Genomic DNA, 23,786 nt, shown 5'->3' with positions numbered 1-23,786 from the left:
AAGACGAAAATATTTTAGAAATATCCCAAACTTACTCGAGCAAAGCGAGTAAGGTGTCCTACCCAAGGATTGGAGTAATTTCTAAGATAGATCTATTAGGATGAACCCCGTCGAGTTACCCAAGACGAAACCATCTTAAAAATATCCAAAACCTACTCAACCCAGCGAGTAAGGTGTCCTAACCAAGGACTGGAATAATCTTTAAGACAGGTCTATTAGGATGAACCTCGTCGGGTTATCCAAGACGAAAATGTCGAAAGGATATCCAAAACCTACTCGAGCCAGTGAGTAGGGTGTCCTAACCAACGACTGGAGTAATTCTAAGGACAAGTCTATTATGGTGAACCTCGTCAGGTTACCCAAGATGAAAATGTCGAAAGAATATCCAAAACCTACTCGAACCAGCGAGTAGGGTGTCCTAACCAGGGACTGAAGTAACTCTTAGGATAGGTCTGTTAGGATGAACCCCGTCGAGTTACCCAAGACAAAAATGTCGAAAGGGTACTCGAGGTAACCATAAAAACTACTCGATTACTGCTCTAGTGGTGAGCATGGCTTTCAGAGTAGTATTTATGATGGGGTATGGGTCAGACGAGCGAGAGCCAAGTAGTCGATTTGTGAAGGAATCAACTTTTATTGAAGACTTGCCGAGATTACAGCGGTTGTAAAATGATAGACTCTAACTCTTAGGACCTACCCCTTGCCCGTTAGACGTGAGCAATGGTTTACATAGCTGAAAAAGTATTCGGGTAAACTAATCGATACAGCGATCGACTAGATTATTGTTAAAGCCTCCTTTACCAGTGGTGCCCCAAGGGCCTTGCGGAGCGAGTTGCACTCGAAGATCGTATGGGAGCTCTTTGGGTGTACGAAGCACTTGTATAGGAGCGTTTTGTTGATCCTATCTCCGCTGGAGATGTTTCTCCACGATGTTGGGTGCGCGGTTTACCATGGGGAAGGGTACTTGCTGACTTGCACTTCTTGAAGGATGAAGAAGTATGTGCTGGGATGTCATAGATGGAAGAAGGGTTGTAAGCCTCTATTTCCTCACGCTCCTTCCTCCTTGAGATGATAACGTTGCGTGCGTCGCGACCAATGTTGATCACATTGCGGAGGTCACTGTTGGAGTAGTCGTAGTTATCGCCTTACTGTTCTTGCTGGCGGTTGGCGAGGCGCTAGCGTCTGAATGCCCTCTTCTGATTAAGCAGACGATGACGCTCGTAGAGATCCTCTGCTGCGTGCTGCTCTTTCAGTTGCATGGTGATTGTCACTGCTAGAGGAGGTGCAGGCAGATCTTGCTTGGTAGCGGGTTGGGCTTCTGTGACTGTAGGAGTAGTAGTTTCCATGTTGTCAGAAAGATACTCGTCAAAGTCATCAGAATTGTAGTCGTCGAGGTTGAGACGCTCCGTGGAGTCGTCCTCGGGTTCATGGACTTCAGAGATGCGAACCATGAGGATTTCACGGCAAACATCTTGAATTTCTTGGTCTTGTTTGCTTGAGGGCGGGTCTAGTGGAGTGCTCTGCTGGAAGGGAAGATACGTTGGCTGAGAGCCGGAGGTGTTAGGATCTTGGGTCTCCTTCAAGCGCACTGTCCATCCTTGCGGTGTTGTATATATGACCAAGTTTGGGTGGGAGTCCTGATCGGTCTTGGGATTCTTAGTCGAGTTGAATTCGACTTCCTTGTTGTACTGGATCAGGTCGTCCAGTTCATCCTCCGGGTCAGAAGAGTACTCGGAGTCGGAATCGGTTAATCCACCGATCTTAGAGTATGTGTGCTTCGGGTGAGCGAGAAGCGGTATGCCCATCTCTACGCGGAGGGCGTTCTCGTTCATCCAATGTAGCCATGATTGAGTGGGAGTCAGACCTTCAGGCTCCTTAATCCAGGGTTTGTCGAAAATCGACTTGATGGATTGTTCTGAGGCTTTGGTTTTTCCCTTTTTGAGCTTGGCGAGTTCCCAGAGGGTATCAACATTCTAGGGCGGTTGAGCCATAGCGTCCATGAACAGATCGATGCTGTCAGACCAGTTTTTTAGATCATCGAATGGTTCAAAGTTGTCGAGGCTGTTCATGAATTGATCAAAGTCCTGATCGAGTAAGGATTCCGCTGGTTGAGGAATCCGATTGGGAGCAGTTTTCGGTGAAGGATTCTGAGGTTTCCTGGAGAAAGACGGTCCCATCTGAACAAGCCGGGGGTTTGTCCTTCCAGATCTCCTGCAGATTCCTCTCGATTTCTGCTTTTTGTTTTGTAGAGCGCCTTCAGCTATCTTAATGCAGTCGACGAGTGTAGAATCTACTCGATCGACCCCTGAGAGTATATCACTCGACCGTTCCTATGGTAGGTTTAGTGCCTCTGGGTTCTGCTGTGTTTTTGATGGGCCAAGAGCAGATTCTACAAGTTTAATGCATCCCTCTATTGATCGTGAAACTCGATCTACTCCATCGTGTAGTTCCGAATTGTTGATCTTGGGGTGTTTGATTGACTTGAGATGAGTCAGTTATTTCCCGAGGGTTTCGGAAAATTGTAGATTTTCAGGGTCAGAGTTTGTATCGGACTCAGCTAACTCGAGAGTTCGAGTTGGAGTCGACACATTTTCTGGAGTATCCAAACTAAACTCGGGTGGAGCTTGCTTTCTGTCAAGTTCTGTAGTCTTGCAGATTTCAGCGGGTTGGAGGGTGATTTTCGGTTTAGGCGAGTTGGGCGTGACAAGGTGGCTGGAGAAGCCGCCTGATTCGTCAGCCGTGCAAGCCCAGGCACCAAAAACAAGGGTTGTGCCCTCAGGCACGTTGTTGGCATCGCTTGATTCGGCCATCAAGTTCGCCGATGAACTCGCCAAATCCCCTACCTGACGCGCCAGCTGTCAGTGTTTACCGCCAAGCCTGCTCAGGGATACCCTTAGCAGTAAAGTTTATAGGTATGGATCGACTGCTCTGGAACTAGATGGTGCAAGGAACACAAAGATTTAGACAGGTTCGGGCCGCGAGTTGCGTAATACCCTACGTCCTGTGTGGTTGTTTGTATTGTCTTCGGTGTTGATGATGTTTTGAGGGGGTCCATGCCCGCCCTTATATATCTAGGGGGACAGGGTTACATGGAAAGTCCTAGCCGAGTACAGTTGGAGTCCTACTACAATACAATCGGGTAGTTTCCTTTGTACTGCAGCTAGTTCTACGCCTATTCGGGTAGTTATAAGGGAGATAAGGTACATCCATGAGCTATCCCTTATTCTAGAACATTCTATGCCTATAAGCAGTCCCACTGCCCCGGGTCTGACAGTCGTAGATTGAGCAACTGATCATTGGTGTCCCAATGTCTCCTCCGACTGATGCTGCTAATTCACCCCACGATCCTCTCTTTGGTCGTGTGAGCTTCTCTATGTAGCTGGAGGTAAGGTGCCTTCCGAGGTGGCTTCCCCCATCTCGCAGTCACTGCGTTGACACTTTCTAGAGTGGACTCCGGTTGCCCTGGAATCTTTCCTGTGTCAACGGCAGGAGTAGCAGCAGCCAGCTGAGCTAGTTGAAGCTCGGCTGATTTTTAATAGCTGTGGAGAATTCATCCAATTTGGTCTGAATGGTCTCCAGGGACTTCTCATTGGCGGTCAGTTTCTTCTGAATTAAACACTACTCGGCTCGTCAGAGTCCTACACAAGAGGAATGAGCTAGCGAGTAGGTTGTCCCGCTTGAGGACAAGGATGAACCCCGTAGGGTTACCAAACTTAGGCCCTAGCCTAAACACTACTCGGCTCATCAGAGTCCTACACAAGAGGAATGAGCTAGCAAGTAGGTTGTCCTACTTAAGGACAAGGATGAACCTCGTAGAGTTACCCAAGTTAGGCCGTAACCTAAAAAACTACTCGATAGTTGTTCTAGACCTTTTGCCGTAAGGAACTTGATGTAGTTAGGGGGCAAGTGTAGATCATATTGAAATTAATAAGTTTTGGGATGCTGGGATCCGGGCATAAGTAGTCGATTTAGTGAAAATAAACTTTATTGGGGATAAATTTGTGAGTACAGGACTTTGAGATAACAGACTCTAACTCTTATACTCTTAACTAAGACCTACACCTTGCCTAGAGTGATACACACTTGTGCAATGGTTTTATTTAACCAAACTATGAAAATATTTAGGATATATTTGGTAATGAGGCAGTCGACTAGACTCTCGGAGGATAGTTTGGCGTCAACGGTGCGCCAAGAGCCTTGCGCACCGATTTGCACTCGAAAGTTGTGTGGGAGCCTTTCGTGTGCCACATGCATTTGCCATGAAGTAGCTTGTTGAATTTTTCTTCTCTGGAAGGCGCCTTTGCACGGTGATGATCACGGGACCTGCCCTGAAAGTTAGTGTTCACATGCTTGCTCTTCTTGGGGGATCCTGGATGGTCTTCTGGAATGCGGTAGTTGGAAGTAGGGTTGTATGCCTCTATTTCCTCCCGCTCCTATCTTCTGGAGATGATCACATTGCGGGCATCGCGTCCAATGTTGATCACATTGCGGAGGTCGCTTTTGGAGTAGTTGTAGTTGTCGCATTGTTGCTCTTGGCGACGGCCGGCAACACGCTGGCGTCACAGAGCTCGCTTTTGGTTGCGGATACGGCGGCGCTCATAGAAATCTTCCACCATAGGCTCGTCTTCCAGCTGGACGGTGACCGTCACAGATGGTGGAGCTAAGGGTGCGTCCTGCTTGGCGCTAGTCTTGACTTCGGTGATCGGCATTGGGCTTGTCTCCATGTTGTCGAAGAGGTACTCATCGTAATCATCGGAGTTGTAGTCGTCGAGGTTGAGGCGTTGCATCGAATCATCGTCTGATTCGTGGAATTTGGAGATGCGTACCATGAGGACTTCGCGGCAGAGATCTTTGATGTCTTGCTTCTCTTCAACTTCCGGCGGGTCTAACAAGGCGCCTTTTTGGAATGGGAGCTCGTCGATCTGAGGATCAGAAATCCCGACGTATCGATTATTGAACCACAACTCTTATTGAACCCTGACTCTTCCAAGCGCACCGTCCGTCCTTCCGGGGTTGAATATATGATCATGTTTCGGAGAGAGTCTTGATTGGTTTTGGAGTTCTTGGCTGATTTGGCTCGGCTTCTTTGCTATACTTGATTAGATCATCCATCTCATCCTCCGAGTCGTAGGAGTATTCTAATTCGGAATCGGTTAAGCCACCAATTTTGGAATATGTATGTTTTGGGTGAGCGAGGAGCGGAATGTCCATCTTTACTCAAAGAGCGTTCTCGTTCATCCAATGTCGCCAGGATTGGACTGGGGTTAGTCCTTCTGGTTCCTTAATCCAGGGTTTGTCAAAAATCGACTTGCTGGATTCTTCCAAGGGTTCGGTTGAGGGTACTCGATTTTTCCCAGAGATAGGGTTGCCCAACCGATCAAGTCGGGGGGTCATTCTTCTCGGGTTGCAAGTACTCATCCAAACATGGTTTGGGAATTTCCTTTTGCTTCTTGAGTTTGGCTTCCTGCCAGAGGACATCGGCCATGTGTAGTGGATGGCACATTGCCTCCATGAACAAGTTGACGTCGTCCAACCAGTCCTCGAGATCGTCATAGGGTTCGAGGTTGTCAAGACTTTCCATGAACTCATCAAAATCTTGATTGAATAGCAGATCAGAGAAATCAATGCATTCAGGTGTCCAGTTACGAACAGGCTTTGAGGAGGGAGCCTGGGGGTCCATGAGCGAAGCAATCCCATCCGATCAAGTCGGGGGTTTGCCTTCTCGGGTTTCGCACAGGATTTTCCCTTCGAATCCTGTTTCTTACAGTCTCCGTGCTAGAGAGTGCCCTCAACTCGATCGATCCCAAAGAACATGTCGCCCGTCTGAACGCGTCGTGGGTTCGGGTTTTTTGGGTCCAGGTGCATCTTGGTTGGACCAAGGGAGGACTCTGCGAGCTTGATGCACCCCTCGATCAATCATGAAACTTGATCTACTCTGTCGAGTAGTTTGGAGTTGGTGACCCTGGGCACTTAATTGACATGAGGTAAGCCACTTATTTTCCGAGGGTTTTGGAAAATTGAAACTTTTCGAAGTCGGGGGTAACGTTGGGCTTAGCTGACTCGCCTAGGCGAGTTGGACTCAGAACTTTGCCAGCACTTTCCGAATTAGAGGCAGGTGAAGCCTGAGTTGATGGTTTCTCGCCGAGTTCTGAAAAAGAGTCGATGTGTTGATCATCAATGCTCGCCTTCGGTTCCTTGGGGGCGATCAGGTGGCCGGTGAAGCCGCCTGATTCGTCGGCCATGAGGGCCTAGGAGCCGAAGATGAGAGTCGTGCCCTCGGGCATGTTGTTGGCATTGCTAGATTCGGCCATCGAATTCGCTGGTGAACTCGTCGAACCCCCTACCTGGCGCGCTAGCTGCCAGTGTTTAGCCGCCAAGCCTGCTCAGGGATCCCTTAGCAGTAGGATTGTAGGCAAGGAATCGACTAGCTCTGGAACCCGATGGTGCAAAGAACACAATGATTTAGACAGGTTCGGGCCGCGAGGTGCGTAAAACCCTACGTCTTGTGTGGTTGCTTGTATTGCCTTAGAGGTTGATGCGATATTGTATGTTTCGAGAGGGTCCCTGCCCTCCCTTATATAGTTTGGGGGGACAGAGTCACATGGAAATTCTTAGCCGAGTACTTTTGGAGTCCTATCTCAACTGGATCGGGTAGTTTCCTTGTATTACAACTAGTTCTACGCCTATTCGGGTAGTTACAATAGAGGTAAGGTACATCAATGCGCTATCCCTTACTATAGAACCTTCTATTCCTATGAACAGTCCCGCTGCCCAAGGTCTGACAGCTCCTAGATACGTGGTAAAAGGAATTTGTTTTTCGAAAATATTTGAAAAAAACATTTGACAAAATTAGAAATTCAAGATGGACCCTCAGCCTGAATCTTTCGAATCAGCCTAAGGCTCGGGGGCTACTTCATATGGAGTGCGGTTGTCCATCCCACTCTGTATATTTCAAGATTTTCACCCGAGGGCGTCAAGACTACTCGAGCAGGAGCATCATGCAGCCTCGGTGCAACTCGGGAAGTACTCGGAAGACATAGTCTACATGTAGTTCATGAACTACTCGATGTCGGCTTCAGAAGTACTTGAAGACTTGCAACTACTCGGTTACGTAGAGCTCGGGGGCTTGTCAGACCCGGTGCCATGGGGTACCTGATGTGGCATGGTCCTGTACGAAGTATAAGGTAGGATATGTCAACTACTAGTCGGATCGGATAGAAACCACCCGAGTAGTACTTGGGAGGGACTCTAGGCGCACCAACCTAGGATTTCCTTGTAACCCTGCTCCCTCGGCCTATATAAGGGTGGGCAGGGACCCTCCAACACATCTAGAGACTCCAAATCATTACTCTACCTATTCAGCCAGCAATGATCTTATCCACCACTTGTTGGATATAAGCTCTTTTCAAAATTAAAATCTCGTACCCTTACCAGTCTTAAAGTAATAGCCATTTTTATCATTAATGTGAATGCACAAAGAACTGTCTCTAACTACCTTCATAATCCAACTCACCCACCTAGCTCCAAGCCCCTACCCTCTCCATCCCTAAATATTTGTCGTTTTCATTTTCTGAGAAACAACTTTGACTAAATATATATTAAAAGAATATTAATATTTATGGTATATAGTTAGTATCTTAGAAAAGTCTTTGAATCTAATTTTTAATAAATTTATTTAGAGATATAAATATTTATACGTATTTTCTACCAATCGAGTCAAATTTGTGTCACACACATCATAGAAGACAATTATTTAAGGATGGAGGGAGTAGATGTTAACATCTCATTAAAAACTCCCAATTAACTTGATTCAATTTTTTGATAATATATCTAAAGAATGACACTTTACTTATCTTTCCTAGTTACCTCATGAATTAATTCATGTGCAGCAACCACACTTTTAGAATATATGCGAAGCAGATTGATTAGAGGCTATCAGCCTATCACATGTCTTGATCAGCCTGATATTGAGAGCTTTGGAGAATTTTTTTTGCTTGTATAACGATAAACTACCTTAAATGTATTTTTTATTTTTTGTAAAGTCGGATCGTGTTGATAATGAGAGATGAAAATGCATTTGCGCTGACACTCGGCATTTGGTTTATTTCCATGCTGATACGGAGGAGGAACTTTAAACCCTTTCTGAGCTTGCACGACACGTCCATAAACCACCGAGCCACGAAAAAGACACAAGCACCCTCCAACTCGCAACGGCGTAGACCTAAACGCCGATGGCATAACGGTCTTTCGCACAAATATCCTTTGTTGGCCCCAAAACCCTTCGAGACCCTTCCTCCGCCGCTCTCTCCTCCACCGAGTTCTTCTCGCCGCAAAAACTAGCTGTTTCTCTTTCTCCCTCTCGATTCCCGGCCGAATAAGATGGCAGCGGCCGCGCGCCTCCTCGCGCGAATCTCCCGGCAGGGCGTCGCCTCGGCAGCTGTGGCGGGGGCGGTGAGGCAGCGGCCAGATGCGGCGGCGCTCCTGGGGGCGTCCGCGCTGGCGGCGGCGGATCCCTGCGCTTCGATCAAGGTGGGGTTTCTAGCCTCCGTGTGAGGCTTCTGAGCAGAGAGAGTCGGTTGTCAAAATTTTGTCTTGCAGGTGCTGGATGTAGACCGATTTACAGATAGTGGGTCTTAAGGGTTTATTAATAGGCGGTGAATTCTTTTTTTTTTCTTTGTCTTTCTGAGATATTAGGGTTTAGAGCAATTGACTTTGGTCAATGAGTTTGACGTGGTTTTAGGGGTCAGTACTGCATGGAAGAGATTGGGAATGCTTTCTAGGGTTTATACGCATAAAAAAACTATTTTCAACTGTATCTTTGAGGCTGTTTAGTTCGCGAATTTTTTTGGGTTTTGGTGCCGTAGCACTTTCGTTGATGTTCAATCATGGACTAATTAGGCTTAAAAGATTTGTCTCGTCATTTACCGTTAAACTATGTAATTAGTTATTTTTTCAGCTGCATTTAATGTTCCATGCATGTGTCTGAAGATTCGATGTGATGGGTACTGTAGAAAATTTTTTAAGAACTAAATAGGGCCTTAGGCATGGAGACGACCTCTGGGCCGCCTAGATATTCAGCACACGAATACCAAGCTTCGTTATTTTTCTTTTCTTGTAAATAACCTTACTTTGTTGTTTATACGAGCAGGTCATTCCTTTGTTGAATCAATCAGCACGATATACAACATCGGCATTTCAAAGGTCTGGGTTTTCAACTTCGGCACCTCAGCAAGATGATAAGGAGGCAAACAAACATGCAGATGATGGAGTTAGTAAAAGTGCTGGAGTGAGTACTGAAGCTTCAGGTGAAGATGTGCCTGGAATCAACAAAACCCAGGAACCAGGTTCACAGGATTCTGTATCACAGCCTAATAGGCGGAGGAGAGCTACTAAACGAACTGCATTTTCTGATTCAGATTCAGAAGACCTAGACCTATCGAAGGAGGACCTCGTGAAGCTACTTCTTGAGAAAGATGAGTCTTTGAAATTGAAAGATCAGGAGGTTAAAGACATGAAGGATAAGGTGCTGCGCAGCTATGCCGAGATGGAGAATGTCCTTGCCAGAACAAAGCGGGAATCGGAGAACACCAAGAAGTATGCCATACAGGTTTGTGCTTCATAATATCTACTTGCTTAATTAGTTTGTTTTTGTTATACATGGATGTATACTTCGCATTATCCTGGAAGTTTGCTCTGACATGATGGTTCTTATATACAGAACTTCTCCAAGAGTTTGTTAGATGTTGCAGACAATTTGTCTCGAGCATCATCTGTTGTCAAGGAAAGTTTCTCAAAGATAGATACTTCCAACAATTCTGATGAAGCTGTACCACTACTAAAAACCTTGCTAGAGGGAGTTGAGATGACTGAGAAGCAACTTGGAGAGGTATTTTTTCCCTCTAATTTTCCCTGCATCAGCCATACTAGTTTTGAAGGCTCTCTTTTGCTTTGAATATTAGTGTTCTCTTTTGCTTCCAATGTTCGTACACCTTTTGGCAAATATTTCTTGCAATTTCACATGGATGCAGATCACATACTTTCTTGTATGAATTACTCTCATTGGGATTTAGACTCGCTCTCCCATGGATTCATACATGCAATGTCACAGTCCCATAGATCTGAAACTTATAAGAAATTTTGCAGGTCTTCAAGAAATTTGGAGTTGAAAAGTTTGATCCTCTGAATGAGAAATTTGATCCGAATAGGCACTATGCACTTTTCCAAATTCCTGATCCTTCAAAACCGTCAGGGACTGTAGCTGCTGTTGTGAAGGTATTCATTTCTTATTTGTTTACTTATCTGGCAATCATAGCTTTAGACTCAGCGGTTAACCCTGAACTTTTGATAAATTTAAGTTTTGCTAGGATCTTATATCTGTTATGTTGTTGAAGTGTTCCCTTCTTGCATAATACAATTTTAGTGTATGCTTAACACAATTTCCTGACAAATAACTTGAGTATAGAATTAAGAAAACAGTTTTTTTAGCTGTAAAATACAACCATCGCTTGAAAACCTGTGGCCTCTGATAGAGTTTTATATTTGTGATCTGTGTTTTTTTGAAGTTAGCATGACAAATAGCATGGGTATGGTTGTATAAAATAAGGCGAATTGGGATTATGTTAATAAAATAGAATAGAATAGAGTACTGTTATTTCTATTTTCTATAAAATAGCATAAAACCCGAATTTAGTTTTGAAATAAACCCATAGGTTTTCATAGAGTTTCAGCAATTATCAGTTTACTCTGCAAATAGTTGTATTCAAGAACATTGCTCATTTCTATTGAAGTAGGACAATAGGACAGTCTCGTACGTTCATATGCATAAGATGATGTGGAGAAATATTAAGACAGCTCCACATTATTTTTGTCTTCAAAAATAAAGTAGGTACAGATGGTAATGGCAACATACAGAATGCGACTTTGATGGTTTGTGGATTTGAGGTCATCGTAGACAGGTTTGGTGCATGAGTCGTCTTCATAGCAAGACTTTAGGAGGTGGATCCAATGGCTGGAAGCCCCAAGGGGCCTGTCATCCTTGTAGGGCCATTGTAGTGCTGTATAGGTTTATATGTTTCAATTTACACTAAAGGAGAAGATGGGAGCCTAAACTGTTAACCAAGGTTTTTAAGGCGTCGCCTAGGCGTCCGAGCGGGAAAAAAACTGAGGCGTCGGCGTCGCCTTACCATTCGTCGCCTTGGCCGGTGTTCCAGTGCCGCGCCACCGGGGGACGGAGCTGCGCCGCCGCCTCCTGTCCTTCCTCCTCCTCCTCCGGTCTTGCATCGGGCGGAGGCAGGGGCTGGCGGCGGAGGAGGTAGAGGCGGGCAGCGGAGGAGGCAGGGGTGGGCGGCGACGGAGGAGGCAGAGGCGGAGGCGGAGGAGGGCAGCAGCAGCGGCTGAGGAGGAGGAGGAGAAGGAGGAGGCGGGCAGGCAGCGGCGACGACGCGGTCAGAGGAGAGGCAGAGGAGGCGGCGGGATGGGAGGAGAGAGCGAGAGGCAGAGGAGGCGGCAGGATGGGAGGAGTCGAGGAGAGGCAGAGGCGGCGGTAGGGTTGGATAAGGTGGGGTGGGGTCGGGTGATGGGTTAAATTGGATTGGGCTGATTTGGGCCTGTTTTCCACCTTTAGGCCCAGTTGTCTTCTATTTTTCTTTTTCTTTTACAGGTAAATGTATGTGTTTTAAAGGTAAACGAACGCATTTTACAAATAAATAAGGCGTCGCCTCGCCTCACGCCTTATCGCCTAGGCGTCCGAGCGGTGGCACATCACCTCGCCTTACCGCCATAAAAACCTTGCTGTTAACGAGACATTTGGATGACAGGGTTTCTGACAATATTGAAGGACACTGAAGTAGTGTTATCTTGATGCACCTGCTTTTCCCTCTCTGAACATATGGTTTTTGTTTGGCGATCATTCTAACAATTAATTTTTTTTAGGTTGGCTACATGTTACATGACCGTGTTCTCCGTCCTGCTGAAGTTGGTGTCACTGAGGGCGGTCCAGTTGAAGAAGAACCAGAGGAGAAATCCAGCAAGTCAGAATAAACACGGGATGCCTGATGCCCACATCTGACTTCCTTTTTTGGTTGGATAAGCATACACCATATCATAGGTTATGTTTTCACAAGGTGATTTGTAATACAAATCGCCATTTTTGTAGTGGTGAGCATGTTCAACGAGCCTATTTGTTGAAGTTAGCCCAGAAATTTGTTTTTTTGATACTGGTCACTAATAAAAACATGATTGTAGCCCATGTACATTACTGAAATTGTTTTCCAAAGACTGGTTGATCCTGTATTAACAGGAATACTGACTTATGGGTGCTTCGCACGAAGTGTTCCTATTGGAATTCTACAATTTGGCGTGAACTGTGCCAATTTGAATGTTGCGACTTTACGACAATCCTGAAGATAAATAAATAAAAAAGGAATTATCTTATTTGCCTTATGTGATATATATAACTTGAATGAGTCTATGGACTGTTGGTAATGTGGGCATGGATACCTGATGCCCTATTTAGCTAGTTTTATGTTGAGATCACCTTGGACTGTGAATTTGAATGGCTGACCAAGATTGACTTTACTATCAAAGCGTTAGTGATGGCAGTTGCTTGACCCAGATAACATTATAGGCTCCGTGGCTTTTGAAGGTTGCCAGATTTTTGTAGAGCCACATCAAAATATTTGCCCAGAAGGCTTCGAATTCAACCTAAATTCGCTCTTAGCTTGTGTGCTAACCAAAGCCAATGGAATCACTTGTTCAAGCTAAAGAATCGGAAATGTACTGTGAGAAGCGAGTCAGCGAGTCTTCGGCAGGGTTCATCAAACCGGTGGGAACCGGTCCGGTTTGACCGGTTACCAGTCAAACCGGTCCGGCCCGGTTCCGGTTTGGGTCGGTACTAAACCGCCAAATTCAAATTTGAATTCAAAAAAATGAAAAATCCTCAAAAAATTCCTAAAAATACTTCAAGGTGCGATGAATCTAATGGTGTCAAATTTTCTCAAAAAATCATTCATTTAGTATAGCTTGCGGGGATTTGAAGTTAAACAAAACAAACGTACATATAAAAATATACAAATACAATGTAAAAGTAGTACAAAAGAGGGTTGGAGGGTTCATTTAGGCTAAATATGTTATACAAACATTTATTTAGTATACTTTGTGGGCATTTGAATTTAAACCAAAAAAAGAAAAAAAAATTGAATTTGGCCAGTTACCAGTCAAACCGACCAGTAAACCGGCCAAACCGGCCGGTAAACCGGTCCAACCGACCGATATACCGGTCCGAACCGGTTGAACGGCGAAATTTCAATTCAAATTTAAATTCCACCAGTTCCGACCGGTAACCGGCCAAACCGGACCGGTATACTGGTACCAGAGCCCGGCGGTTTGGCCGGACCAGTCGGAAAATAAAACCCTAGTCTTCAGCAGCAATGTGAATAGTAGTGAGGGCACCCAGCAGCTCTTTTAACATCTATGCAAGTACTGCTTGAATATTCTTATCTCGACTACATGTATGCTTTCGTCCGATAAGCTGGTTATATAGTTTTGAATTTGCACAAAGTTATCAGGTAACTGGAAAGTTTCTTACTAGTCTAGTTTTAAAATCAATGGTTCCACTTGGATCCCAATGCTTACAGTAAAGGAACGTTTTACAAAGTTGTGACAGCCAGTTTTCCGATTCTGAACATCTATGGAAAATTAAATTGAATATGTTTGGCAACGAGTTCAAACACTTCACACTATTGTAGGTCTTGTAAAATTTTGCAGAATTGTCTCTGCAGTGACAATGTCTCTAAGTCATATGCCCACAGGGAAAACAGTGAAGTAATCAAGAAAGAAATGGAACAGCTGGGTTACATTCTCATCTCAAGGTCAGGGGTTACGGATTTTCTCTTGAATCTATTATTCTCTGTCTGCGGGTTCTTGGCCCCTTCATGTTGCTCTGCTGTATCACCTTCATTATCACCATCCGGGTCTTTCAAACCCAAATTCAAATTTAGGTCTGTTCCACCACCATTTTTACCAGAATCTCGAGCATCCTCATCTGATGCCTGAAATAGGTCAGTTTCATTAAGTTCTTGATCGATTTATTCTCCTAAAATGTTCTGAAAAATTCTAAAGATAACACAGTAAAATGTAAATGGCACTCATATGACAAAACATCATTCCGAATAAGACAATATATTCATAAATGATATAGCTGATTGATTGAGATGTGGAGATATCTAAATAAATAATAAAAAAGCGCACATTTAGCATGCTTCGTTTTGATAGAATTGCATAGGCATTTAAAATCACAAATCCCTTGTAAAACCCCCACTTTGAAAGGATGTTGCATGTTTCACGTACAGTGAGAAATTAGCTGCCACATCATCTGATCATGGAAGACAAAGACATTCTAAATTATTTCAATGTGAAACCATGAAAATGTGAAATCCCCCAGGGGTACTGATCCTTCCTTGTGTCAGATGATCAATGAACAAAAATATTTGTAGGGCTGCCATACAAAAGAAAAATCCATGTCTCTGGGATTTGAATGAGGAATAGTCAGTGTTCATGAGCAAATTGATCCTCACGCTTGGCAAACAGGTCATATCTTAAATCTTAATTAGTAATGACCATAGTTGCGTTCGGAAGTGTTGGACAAACACTCTTGGAGTGATATGGCTCGCCTCAAGTACATACATGTGCTTCAGCATTAGTTTTCACCAACTCTTGTCCACCGACTTCAAACTTTATTATGTACCAAATTAACATTCAAGAAGTCAGAAGAGCACTGTTGTAATTTATGCACGAATAATCAATGGGTAGCTCAAACTATGAATTTTAGGACCTGCAGGGACCGGAGGTGGTACTTCTTCAGTAAGCTTGATGACCAGTGTATTCCCAATCATGTGAAATGACCACCAAGCTACACTACAGTGCACTTCTAGTTTCTCAACAACTCCATCAACGGTTCCTCGCAATTCAGCAAGGACATTTGGAGTAAATAAAGAATCACATGTTGCAGAGGAAGCTCACGAGCATCCTAACATGTATCCACTGAGATAATGAAAATCATAGTTCCTGAGGCAGCTAGCTGGCAGTGATATTGTTTGAAGTGTGCATTTGACAACCTCATGGAGCATTTGTAGCTTTTTTTTAATACTTTAAGGGAAAAGTCCAATTGGGTCATGCACCCTTCAGACTGATTAAGTGAGTAGTGGAAAGGAAAGTGGCAAATGAATTGAACTCAATAGAACATCATAAGTGGCATGGCTCCTGAAAATATTGATACTTAAAAAAAAACTGGGAGTCCAGATGGGAAACATCAAACAATAAATGGTCTGATGAATGGGGATGTCAGCAGGGTAATCCAAAACCCAAAGAAGAAGACCAACAGTTAGATACTTTGACTTGCACTAATGAGGAACTAATGTAGAACAAATTACAGATTAGTAAAGTGCTTAAGGGATCTTGTTACCTGAGGTTCATCCATAGGTGTATCATTGATATCAGTCTTTCCATTTGATGGCTCAGTTTCATTTGAAGACGGATCTCCATCATTAGCTTTATTTTCATCATCGGATTTCGCAGATTCTTGCCTTTCCTCTTCAACTACAGAAACCTGAAACATGAAGAGATTTGATGAACATCAATTGACAAGACATATGAGCAAACTGTAAAAAAGCACAGATGAATTTATCTTCAAATTTCAGCGAATGAACACTAAAGAACCTAGATAGTCTTGAGATTTTGATGAAAAGATGTTCCAATCTAGTTTTTGTTTTACTAACACTGAGAAAAAAAACTAAGATTTGAACAACACACCATAGTCATGTAGTATAACTAACTATATAAGGAGTGGAAAGATCAAACGTATCTGCAGAACATGATAACAAAATAATAACACTAAACATGTTTTTTATACTCTACAAGTTTAGATACAACAGACATAAGATACAGATAGTCAACTAAGAGCCATGTAAAGCAGTAATCTATTAAATTGAGCCAGATACAACCTATGTTCACATTTCATGACACGTCAAAAATTCATAATTATCCATATACACAGTGAACTAACCTAACTGTTGCAGACCAGGGAGTGTCTATTTTGATGTAGGTGTACCTAAACAGCGCAATCACCCCATGCATGGAAATAGTGACATGTGAGTCCACAGACGAGGTGCAGCCGTGGATCATGACCGTTGCAAAAAGCTAAGGAAGCTTCGGCAGGATTGGCTAGCGCCATCCGTTGCTCGAGTGTTGGTTATCTTGTCCTTTGCGCCTCTTAATTTGGCATGTATGTACCGAGGAGTTTCTTTCCTGTTTTGCTTTTGTTATTTTATATATCCTCCCTTTCGTTCATGGTTTAGTTTTATGTTATTGTTTGGTTTATTTTGCTGTCCGGGGCATTTTAAGCTCATCAGCATTTCTTTTGCTACCTCTAATACATAGACACTGTAATTACCCGAAGTCTCGGCAACATCTTGTATTTGCCAGTCTGAATAAATAATTAAACTGTTTAAGCCTCCTACACTCAATTTGGGGGATCAGAAGTTCAAATCGGTTCCGACCATTTACGAACGGCAACACATACTTCACATGGTTCAAACATCAACTAACAATGCGAGAGGTCAACCGGCACAAGATCAAACGTTCAAAATCATAACGCCAACAGACCGACCAAAAGAGCTAAAGATCCAATCATATTACAAATTCAAGCCCACGATAGTCGATGCCTCCACTAAAAGAAACAAACGATAGCCAACAATTATTATCAAGAGTCCTCACCGGCACATACCGCCGGCGTCTGGTGGCCGTCTCCTCGGCCGCCGCCTGCTGCTCCCCGTCGCCTCCTCCTCCCCCGTTGGTCCCGTTTACCGGGGTCCACTTAAACAGGAGAAGGTTATTCCCACGGGACCCGCCACCGGATCCCGTACCCGTGGAGGACGCCGCGCCTCCGTTGGCGCTGGCTGCGGCGGCGGCGGCGACGGGGACCCACTCCTTGCGCCACTTCCTGACGGGGCCCGTGAACGTCGTCGCCGGGCCGTAGCGCGCGGAGGTGCGCCCCAGCCGCGCGCCCACGCCTTCCATGCCCGCGAATTCCCGTGGTTTACGGCAGCGGCGGAGGCCTTATTTTCCGGCGAGGCGGCGGGGCCGGGGGCGGGGGCGCGGGTAAGCCCGGGGTTTGGTACACGAAATTAATGGCGAGGGAAGAGGCGAGATCTGACACGGAAGAGGCGTGATGTTTTCAATTGCGTCTTGGTCGTCTTTCTGACAGGTGGGGTCGGGAAGCAGCCACACGGACGGGAGGTGATCCGTATGCGGGTCCACCACGGGAGCGGGCGGGGGGTAATTCGAACATACGACAACCTTGGAAACTAAATTTGATTTTTTATTGTAATAATTTTGGAAAGTATTTAGAAGTATACCTTGACCATCCATTACTATACATTATTCATTCAATGATATTAATTTTTTTAAAATGATTTGTATTAATATGTGAAATGTTATTCTATAAACCAATTATCCTAAAAAGACGGTTCTTTTAGGGAAGGGAGTTTTGTCAGTTTTCATCTCAGAAAAGGTCAATCGTCTTTTATTTATGGCCGATTGTATCTGTCGATGAAAAATATTATAATCTTTTGACATTTTTTTGGCACGTGTCAATCTTTTGGGCAGATGGTCGACGATAATGGGCCTACGCTGGAAGGAAGGAATGAGCTGAAGCAAATTGGGCCTTTGGGCTAGAAAAAGGTGTCGCAGCTGATAGAGCTGAAGAAGGAGCCAACACAATTATGTTGGTAAGTTATCTTTTAGATTTTGTATCATTCAGTTAGGCAAGTTTGTTTCGTGTTTTGCAAAGTGTAATCTCGCTGTATCGGCAAGGGAGGTCTAGGTCTAGGCTATAAATAGGAGACCTTCGTTATTTGTAAATTTTGATCAACCACATCCAAATAAACCCTTTACGTTCAGCACATTTACCTTTCAATACGGTGACTTCACCCTAGTTACAGTAGATTGTTTCTTTCCAAGTTCTTTTTAGCAAGCACGTTCATTGTTTGGTGGCAAGTTTCGTGACGAATTGCGTAGACAGATTTAGGTTGACAGTGCATCGCTTCTTCCTCTGCATATAGCGTTCAAAGTTATCGAGTAAGTTAGATCCGTCTAGTGGGGTTTAACTTATTCACCAATTATCGACACTCTAGATGATTCGTCTGGTGGGGTCTGGTTTGCTCACCAATTTATCGATAAAAGTTATCAATATGTTAGGTTAATTGATCCGTTAATCTAGCTTGTTGTTGTTTTTATCATCAAGTTATCTGTAATTGCTTAGATCTTGCTAGGTTAATCTATTTAATCTGGTCTGCTTTAAGTTTCTACCACAAGTTATCGGCATCTGCTTAGATCTTGTTAGGTTAATCCGTTTAATCTAGTTTGCTTTATACTTTTGTCACAAGTTATCCAGCTTAGATCTATTTTGATTGGCTACCTTCAGTGATCCGATCACGCAGGCTGATTTTGACTTGGATCTAGGTGTTGTTCACAAATGGTGCTGCTTTAAGTGTGGCTTGTATCCGCTCGATCTGCTGTACGATAGCTGATTGCTAGCGTCATCCGCATCGACTGGTTAGCCGATAGCCTTTTGCATCTAACGTCAACCCTACTTATCAATTGCAAGTCAAATTGACTGGCATGTCTAGCGTACCACACGCGCATCTGTTGGGTTCGGTACGTCGGAGCGAAGCAGATCTCCCCAGCCCTAGCGTACATGTAGCGTGGGAGGTTCCCCGTCCGGCGGGGGAATTTTTCGCGTCAACATGCTTCTTGCACATCCACGACATCAACATGTACCACTACATCAACATGGTAAATTTCAGGCAGGCCGCCGAAGATGCTGATAAATCAAGTGACGGATCTGAGATCAGCAACAACGATGTCATCAACGTCACCGAGGCACTTGACCCGAATGATGAACATCTGGGCTACTAGGAGACACTTGATTTGAACTTGCAATATAAATGTTGTAGATATGCAATATCTTTACCTAGCTCCATGTACTTCTATACAAGAATAACTTCTGAAGAGCCGGTGAGGTTTTGAACAAAATTGAGTGAATGAGTGACCTGAGCAAAGGAGTATGCCTTGAACTTATTTAAAGACAAAAATCTTCCAAGCACTGCGGAACATGAGCTAGTCATGATCTTCAAAGATTTATTTTGGAGATCAATAGGTGAACGTAAGGGCGTTAGCCACCCGGAATCCGAGGTATGAAAGGAAAGCTTTGAAATAACTCTTATGTATACCCAAGCTCGTGAACCCTGGACTTTGCTTGATCCTCAGGATCTTTGTCAACTCTTTTTGCTCGGGACGAGCAAAGTCTAGGTGTGGGGGTGTGTTGGCGGTCGATTTCGATGAATTTTACTGCCAACATTCCTTCAGATTTCATACTTTCAGGACCATTTTGTTATGATTTTCACTAACATTAACGAGTTCCATGAGTTTTGTGAATATTTGAATTCAGGAACAATATCTACGAAAATGAGCCAAAATGGGGAGATTCCCAGGCCGGCCGGCCTAGGCCAGGTCGGCCGGCCTACCCCCTGTGGAACTTCGTCGTGCAACTTTATGGTTCATGGTCTTGAGTACATAATCAAGCCAACCCAAGCATGCTTCATGCAAAAATCACAAGTCAAGACCGAAAGGCTTGAACCAAGTCAAGTCGGGCCTAATTCCAGTGACAAACCAAAGAATCAAGACCCGAACCGACTTGAGAAGCAATGTGCAACTCGTGATCAACGTGAAAGAGCAACAGAGGCCCAAAACATGCCAGAGCCAGGGTGACCGGACTAGGTGAGGCCGGCCGGCCTCTAACTGTCAACGTTGAAGCCAAGCAACTGCCACTGACTTCAGGAAGGAATCAGGAGCGTCCACGAGAAGGCGGTGGGAGATCAGAGGCACTCCCAGGCCGGCCGGCCTAGGGGAGGCCGGCCGGCCCCACTTGTCGGCCTCTGATGCTCTCCCTTGGCGTGGAAGTTAAGCATAACCGTCTTACCTGCGTACAACTGACGCCAAGCTTCGTACCGATTCTGAAGTAGTATAAATAGAGCTCCACCCCCTCTTGTAACACACACCATCCATTGGAGAAGAGAGTTCTCTTGTTACATCCTTTGTCATGTCATTGATTAGGAAGAGAGTGAGGTGAGAGCTCTGGTGAAAGCCAAGCTAAAGGAGCGGACTCGAGTTCTCTCGGTCTTACTCCATATTTTGTATCCACCTCGGAGGAATATACTTTTAGTAAGTTCCTTGTCTCATCTTCAGTTTCTCGCTAGCTTTACTTTCTTTCTTAGTTACTTGTTTATTTACTTTCTCTGATCTACGGGATCCTGTGTCTGCGTAAGTAGCAAGTTCTGCTTATTTGAGGTTGCTTTCTATCTAAGTACACGGTAGGAGCAAGTAGCTCGAGAGCTATGGGCGTGGTGCCCAGGCTTGGTTAGTTATCTCAGATTGTGTTCCACCCTACGGAATTGTTGTGGTAGGCGGTAGGTGGTGACAGCCCTATCTGTCCCTCGTAGTCCACCACGTTCGGGTGTTTTCATAGCAGTAGTTGCCTGTTGCCGTTGGACTCCCCTTTCATCCCTTTTTGAAGTCCTTCCTCTTCCAGCCGCCGAAGCAGATCGGGTTAGTAATTAGCATGTCAACTAGGTAGAGTAGTAGGTTATCTGGAGTTAGTCCCTCTCCCCTTTTTATTCTCTTCTTGCTGGTTGTGTCCGGCAGAATAGTTCTAAGTTTGGTCGAAGCTTTACCGTTCCTTAGATTCGATATCCCAGGTATACTCCCTGGTGAAATTTACAATCAGTCTCTGTGCACTTGCGGAGTAATTCGTTAGGCTAAGGAGTGCCAACAAGCTTTCTGGCGCCGTTGCCGGAGAACGGTAGCAACACTAGATTTAGAGTTAGTGAGCCATACGACTTTCCATCTATCCACATGGAGTTTTCTTCTAGTTATCCGGTAGTTCCATCTCGCGAGTATTTGGAATCTTGCCACCCCATCTTATCTGATGGATACGAGATCCGTCCCAGTCTCGTAGCCATGGTTCGTGCACAGTCCTTCTCTAGTAGAAAGGACGAGTGTCCCTATGCTTACTTGCAAACCTTCGAAGAGAATTCTTTTCTTCTGATTATACCCGGTATGACCCAACACACCTTATGGTGGAAGCTATTCCCGTTCTCTCTGACGGGAGAAGCCAAGATTTGGTACAACCGGATGACAAGGAGAGTTGGAGGAGATTGGATACAACTGAAGGATGAGTTCTGCTTGTTCTTTTATCCCGTCTCCAAAGTGGTTCCTCATCGGAAACAACTGCTATCATTCGAGCAAGGTGATGAATCACTTGGAGTAGCCTGGGCTAGATTCATGCATTTAATAGACTCCGGGTCACCACATTAGATGCCGGAGGAAATACTTATGCAACACTTCTTCTATGGCCTCAAACCGGAAAGTGCACATTTCATGAATGTGGCTTCCGAGGGATCCATCATGTACAAGATAGTGGCTGAAGTTAGGACTCTTCTAGAGAAAGTTCTGAACAACACTGACTATACCGGTATTTATGACGATCCACCAGAGCCAATAGAGCAGCTCAGCGAGATGCAACAACTTCAGATTCTATCAGCTGCATCCTCTCCACCTCCACCATACATAGAGAAAATCACCGAACCACCAAAGTCCCCAGATCATGAGCCCCTCATTGAAGACATGCCTATGTTCATACCCGAGCTCTTCACAGAGGAAGAGTACCTGGAACTCGGTAATGCTGCAAGCATGCCAAAGGAGCATAAGTGTATATGCTCAAGATCTAAGGCGTTCATTCCCGAAGCTTTATCACAGATTGAGTCTTTCTGCGATCATAAGCAAGGAATGGATAGAGGAAGCCGAGGCCAGCAGTAGCATCATCAAGATCTACTACAATCCAATGTTCAAAATAGCGGTCTAAGACCCTTAGAGGTCAGGCTTCCAGAGGCTAAGCCCAGGCTATAGCGGGCTATAGCCTCATTTAGCTGTTTTGCAAATTGAATAATTAAGTTCAGAATTAAGATGTTCAGGACATCAAATCAAACTGATGCAGGTCACAAAGTTCATTACATCATCAAATAAGCAAAAGGTCTAGATGTTCAGTACATAATAGAGGTTAGACAAACACAATGTTTTAGTGAGTTTCTAGTTTCTACCCATCTAATCATCACCAGTAGAATCAGAAGTGTTCATCTCCATTGAAATGTCAGCATCTTGGTCAGTTTCTGATTCATCAGAAGAAGCAGAAGCTGCAGCCTTCTCTGAATCATCAGATAGAAGAGACTTGAGGCTCCTAAGCTTCTTTTTCCTAGGGCGCACAGGCACATGTCTCTTTCTTTTGGCTTGGGGTTGTGATATTGAAACTCCCTGTGACTGTGATGTTCTAGCTCCATCATTTGCACTTTCAGGAACTTCTTTTTCTTCTTCATTTGCTGGTACCAATCCAGTGATGAACTCATTGCTATTGTCTGCAAGAACATCATCTATTTCCTTCTCTATTGGATCTCTACTCTTGTTCTCTCTCTTTTGCTGCAATTTAGAGTTAAATTTGACAAATACAAGATCCCTCATCCTATCATGTCCTAGTCTGTTGCGACGCTTTGTGTGAACTTGTGTGTAGGTGAAAAAAATTAAAGGAACAGAAGAATGTGAGTTACTGGTTTAGCTATACTTCAATGAAATAGAAGAATATTTTTCATACCTGTTCAAATACTGACCAATTCCTCTCACAAGCCGAGGAGCTGCATGTCAAATTTAAAATCCTCATTGCCAATATCCTGAGACTTGGTGCGCCTGTGCCATGATTGAGCCACCATTTTGATGCATAAAGAAGTTTAGAGTGAAATGGTGTTTACAACAAAAATATGGTATTCACCAATCATATTAGATTATTCACTATTCACCTAGATTGAAGTTTTTGTTTCTCCTCTGCCTTATGGCAATTTCATGTCCAAATGACTCTGTTTGTTCCTGATAAACGTTGATTTCTTCGATGATATTGTCTTGAGTTTGTTCATCATCAACTAACTTTGTAACACAGTCAATTACAGCAGCTCTAAATGTGCCAGCAAGCTCAATCTCTGACTTTTTTGGGTAATAATAATAGGGGTTCAAATAGTACCCAGCCAAGTGAAGTGGAGTCTTGAGCTTGTTGTCCCACCTTTTGTCAATAATATCCCAAGCAACTTTGAATTTACTCTCATCATTGTCAAACCTTTCAGCTATTTCTTTCTTTGCCTCAAGCATACTTGCATGGAAGAATCCCATTGCTGGTATGTCACTGTCCATCCTCCTAAGCACATTAGCCAATGGCTCAAAAAAATTTATAGCAGTGTCAACATTCTTCCAAAAGGCTTCAGATCACACGACTTTATTGGCTTTCTTCCCTTTTGCTTTTTTCAAGTAACCCAATTCGTTGAGCTCATCCGATCTAAATAGCCGTGTCAACTCCTTCTTATTGTCTTGCATACTTTTCAGATTTAAATAAGCAGTAGCAAATCGAGTGATCCCAGATCGCACCAAATCTTTGCCAAGAAATTTCCTCATCAAATCCAACACCCTTGTATGAGCATACAAGAATGTAGTCACTTGTCTTACACTAGCAATGGTTTCCTCAACTGGCCCATGCTTCCCAATATCCTCTAGCATGAGATCTAAGCAGTGAGCAGCACATCCATTCTAAAATATGGAGGGTCTCTTTGCTGCCAAAAGACTTGCTGCTGCTACATTGA

At 44.2% G+C, this 23,786-nt stretch overlaps 2 protein-coding genes across 4 annotated transcripts; one reads left to right on the top strand and one right to left on the bottom strand.

The window, feature by feature from the left end:
- The first annotated feature begins 8,286 nt into the window (after positions 1 to 8,286).
- LOC120678888 (grpE protein homolog 2, mitochondrial-like) lies at positions 8,287 to 12,351 on the top strand. 3 transcript variants are annotated; one of them, XM_039960327.1, is made up of 6 exons: positions 8,301 to 8,529; positions 9,149 to 9,344; positions 9,417 to 9,607; positions 9,719 to 9,886; positions 10,144 to 10,272; positions 11,932 to 12,351. In XM_039960327.1, exons 1-6 carry the CDS (start codon positions 8,380 to 8,382, stop codon positions 12,037 to 12,039), a joined length of 942 nt encoding a protein of 313 aa, XP_039816261.1. In that variant the 5' UTR covers positions 8,301 to 8,379; the 3' UTR covers positions 12,040 to 12,351. The 3 variants fall into 3 exon arrangements, with proteins under 3 accessions (XP_039816260.1, XP_039816261.1, XP_039816262.1); XM_039960328.1 differs by having other exon boundaries at positions 8,306 to 8,529; positions 9,149 to 9,305; XM_039960326.1 differs by having other exon boundaries at positions 8,287 to 8,529; positions 9,149 to 9,607.
- Positions 12,352 to 13,593: 1,242 nt separating this feature from the next.
- LOC120679515 lies at positions 13,594 to 17,213 on the bottom strand. Its single transcript, XM_039961126.1, has 3 exons — positions 16,771 to 17,213; positions 15,461 to 15,604; positions 13,594 to 14,048 (listed from the first exon to the last, which is right to left on the bottom strand). Exons 1-3 carry the CDS (start codon positions 17,071 to 17,073, stop codon positions 13,851 to 13,853), a joined length of 645 nt encoding a protein of 214 aa, XP_039817060.1. The 5' UTR covers positions 17,074 to 17,213; the 3' UTR covers positions 13,594 to 13,850.
- Between the last annotated feature and the right edge of the window lie 6,573 nt (positions 17,214 to 23,786).

The sequence above is a fragment of the Panicum virgatum genome, chromosome 6N (genome assembly GCF_016808335.1).
Source record: "Panicum virgatum strain AP13 chromosome 6N, P.virgatum_v5, whole genome shotgun sequence".
Lineage (NCBI taxonomy): Eukaryota > Viridiplantae > Streptophyta > Magnoliopsida > Poales > Poaceae > Panicum > Panicum virgatum.
The sequence above is the reverse complement of the archived record's forward strand: the minus strand, read 5'-3'. Positions and strand labels throughout refer to the sequence as shown.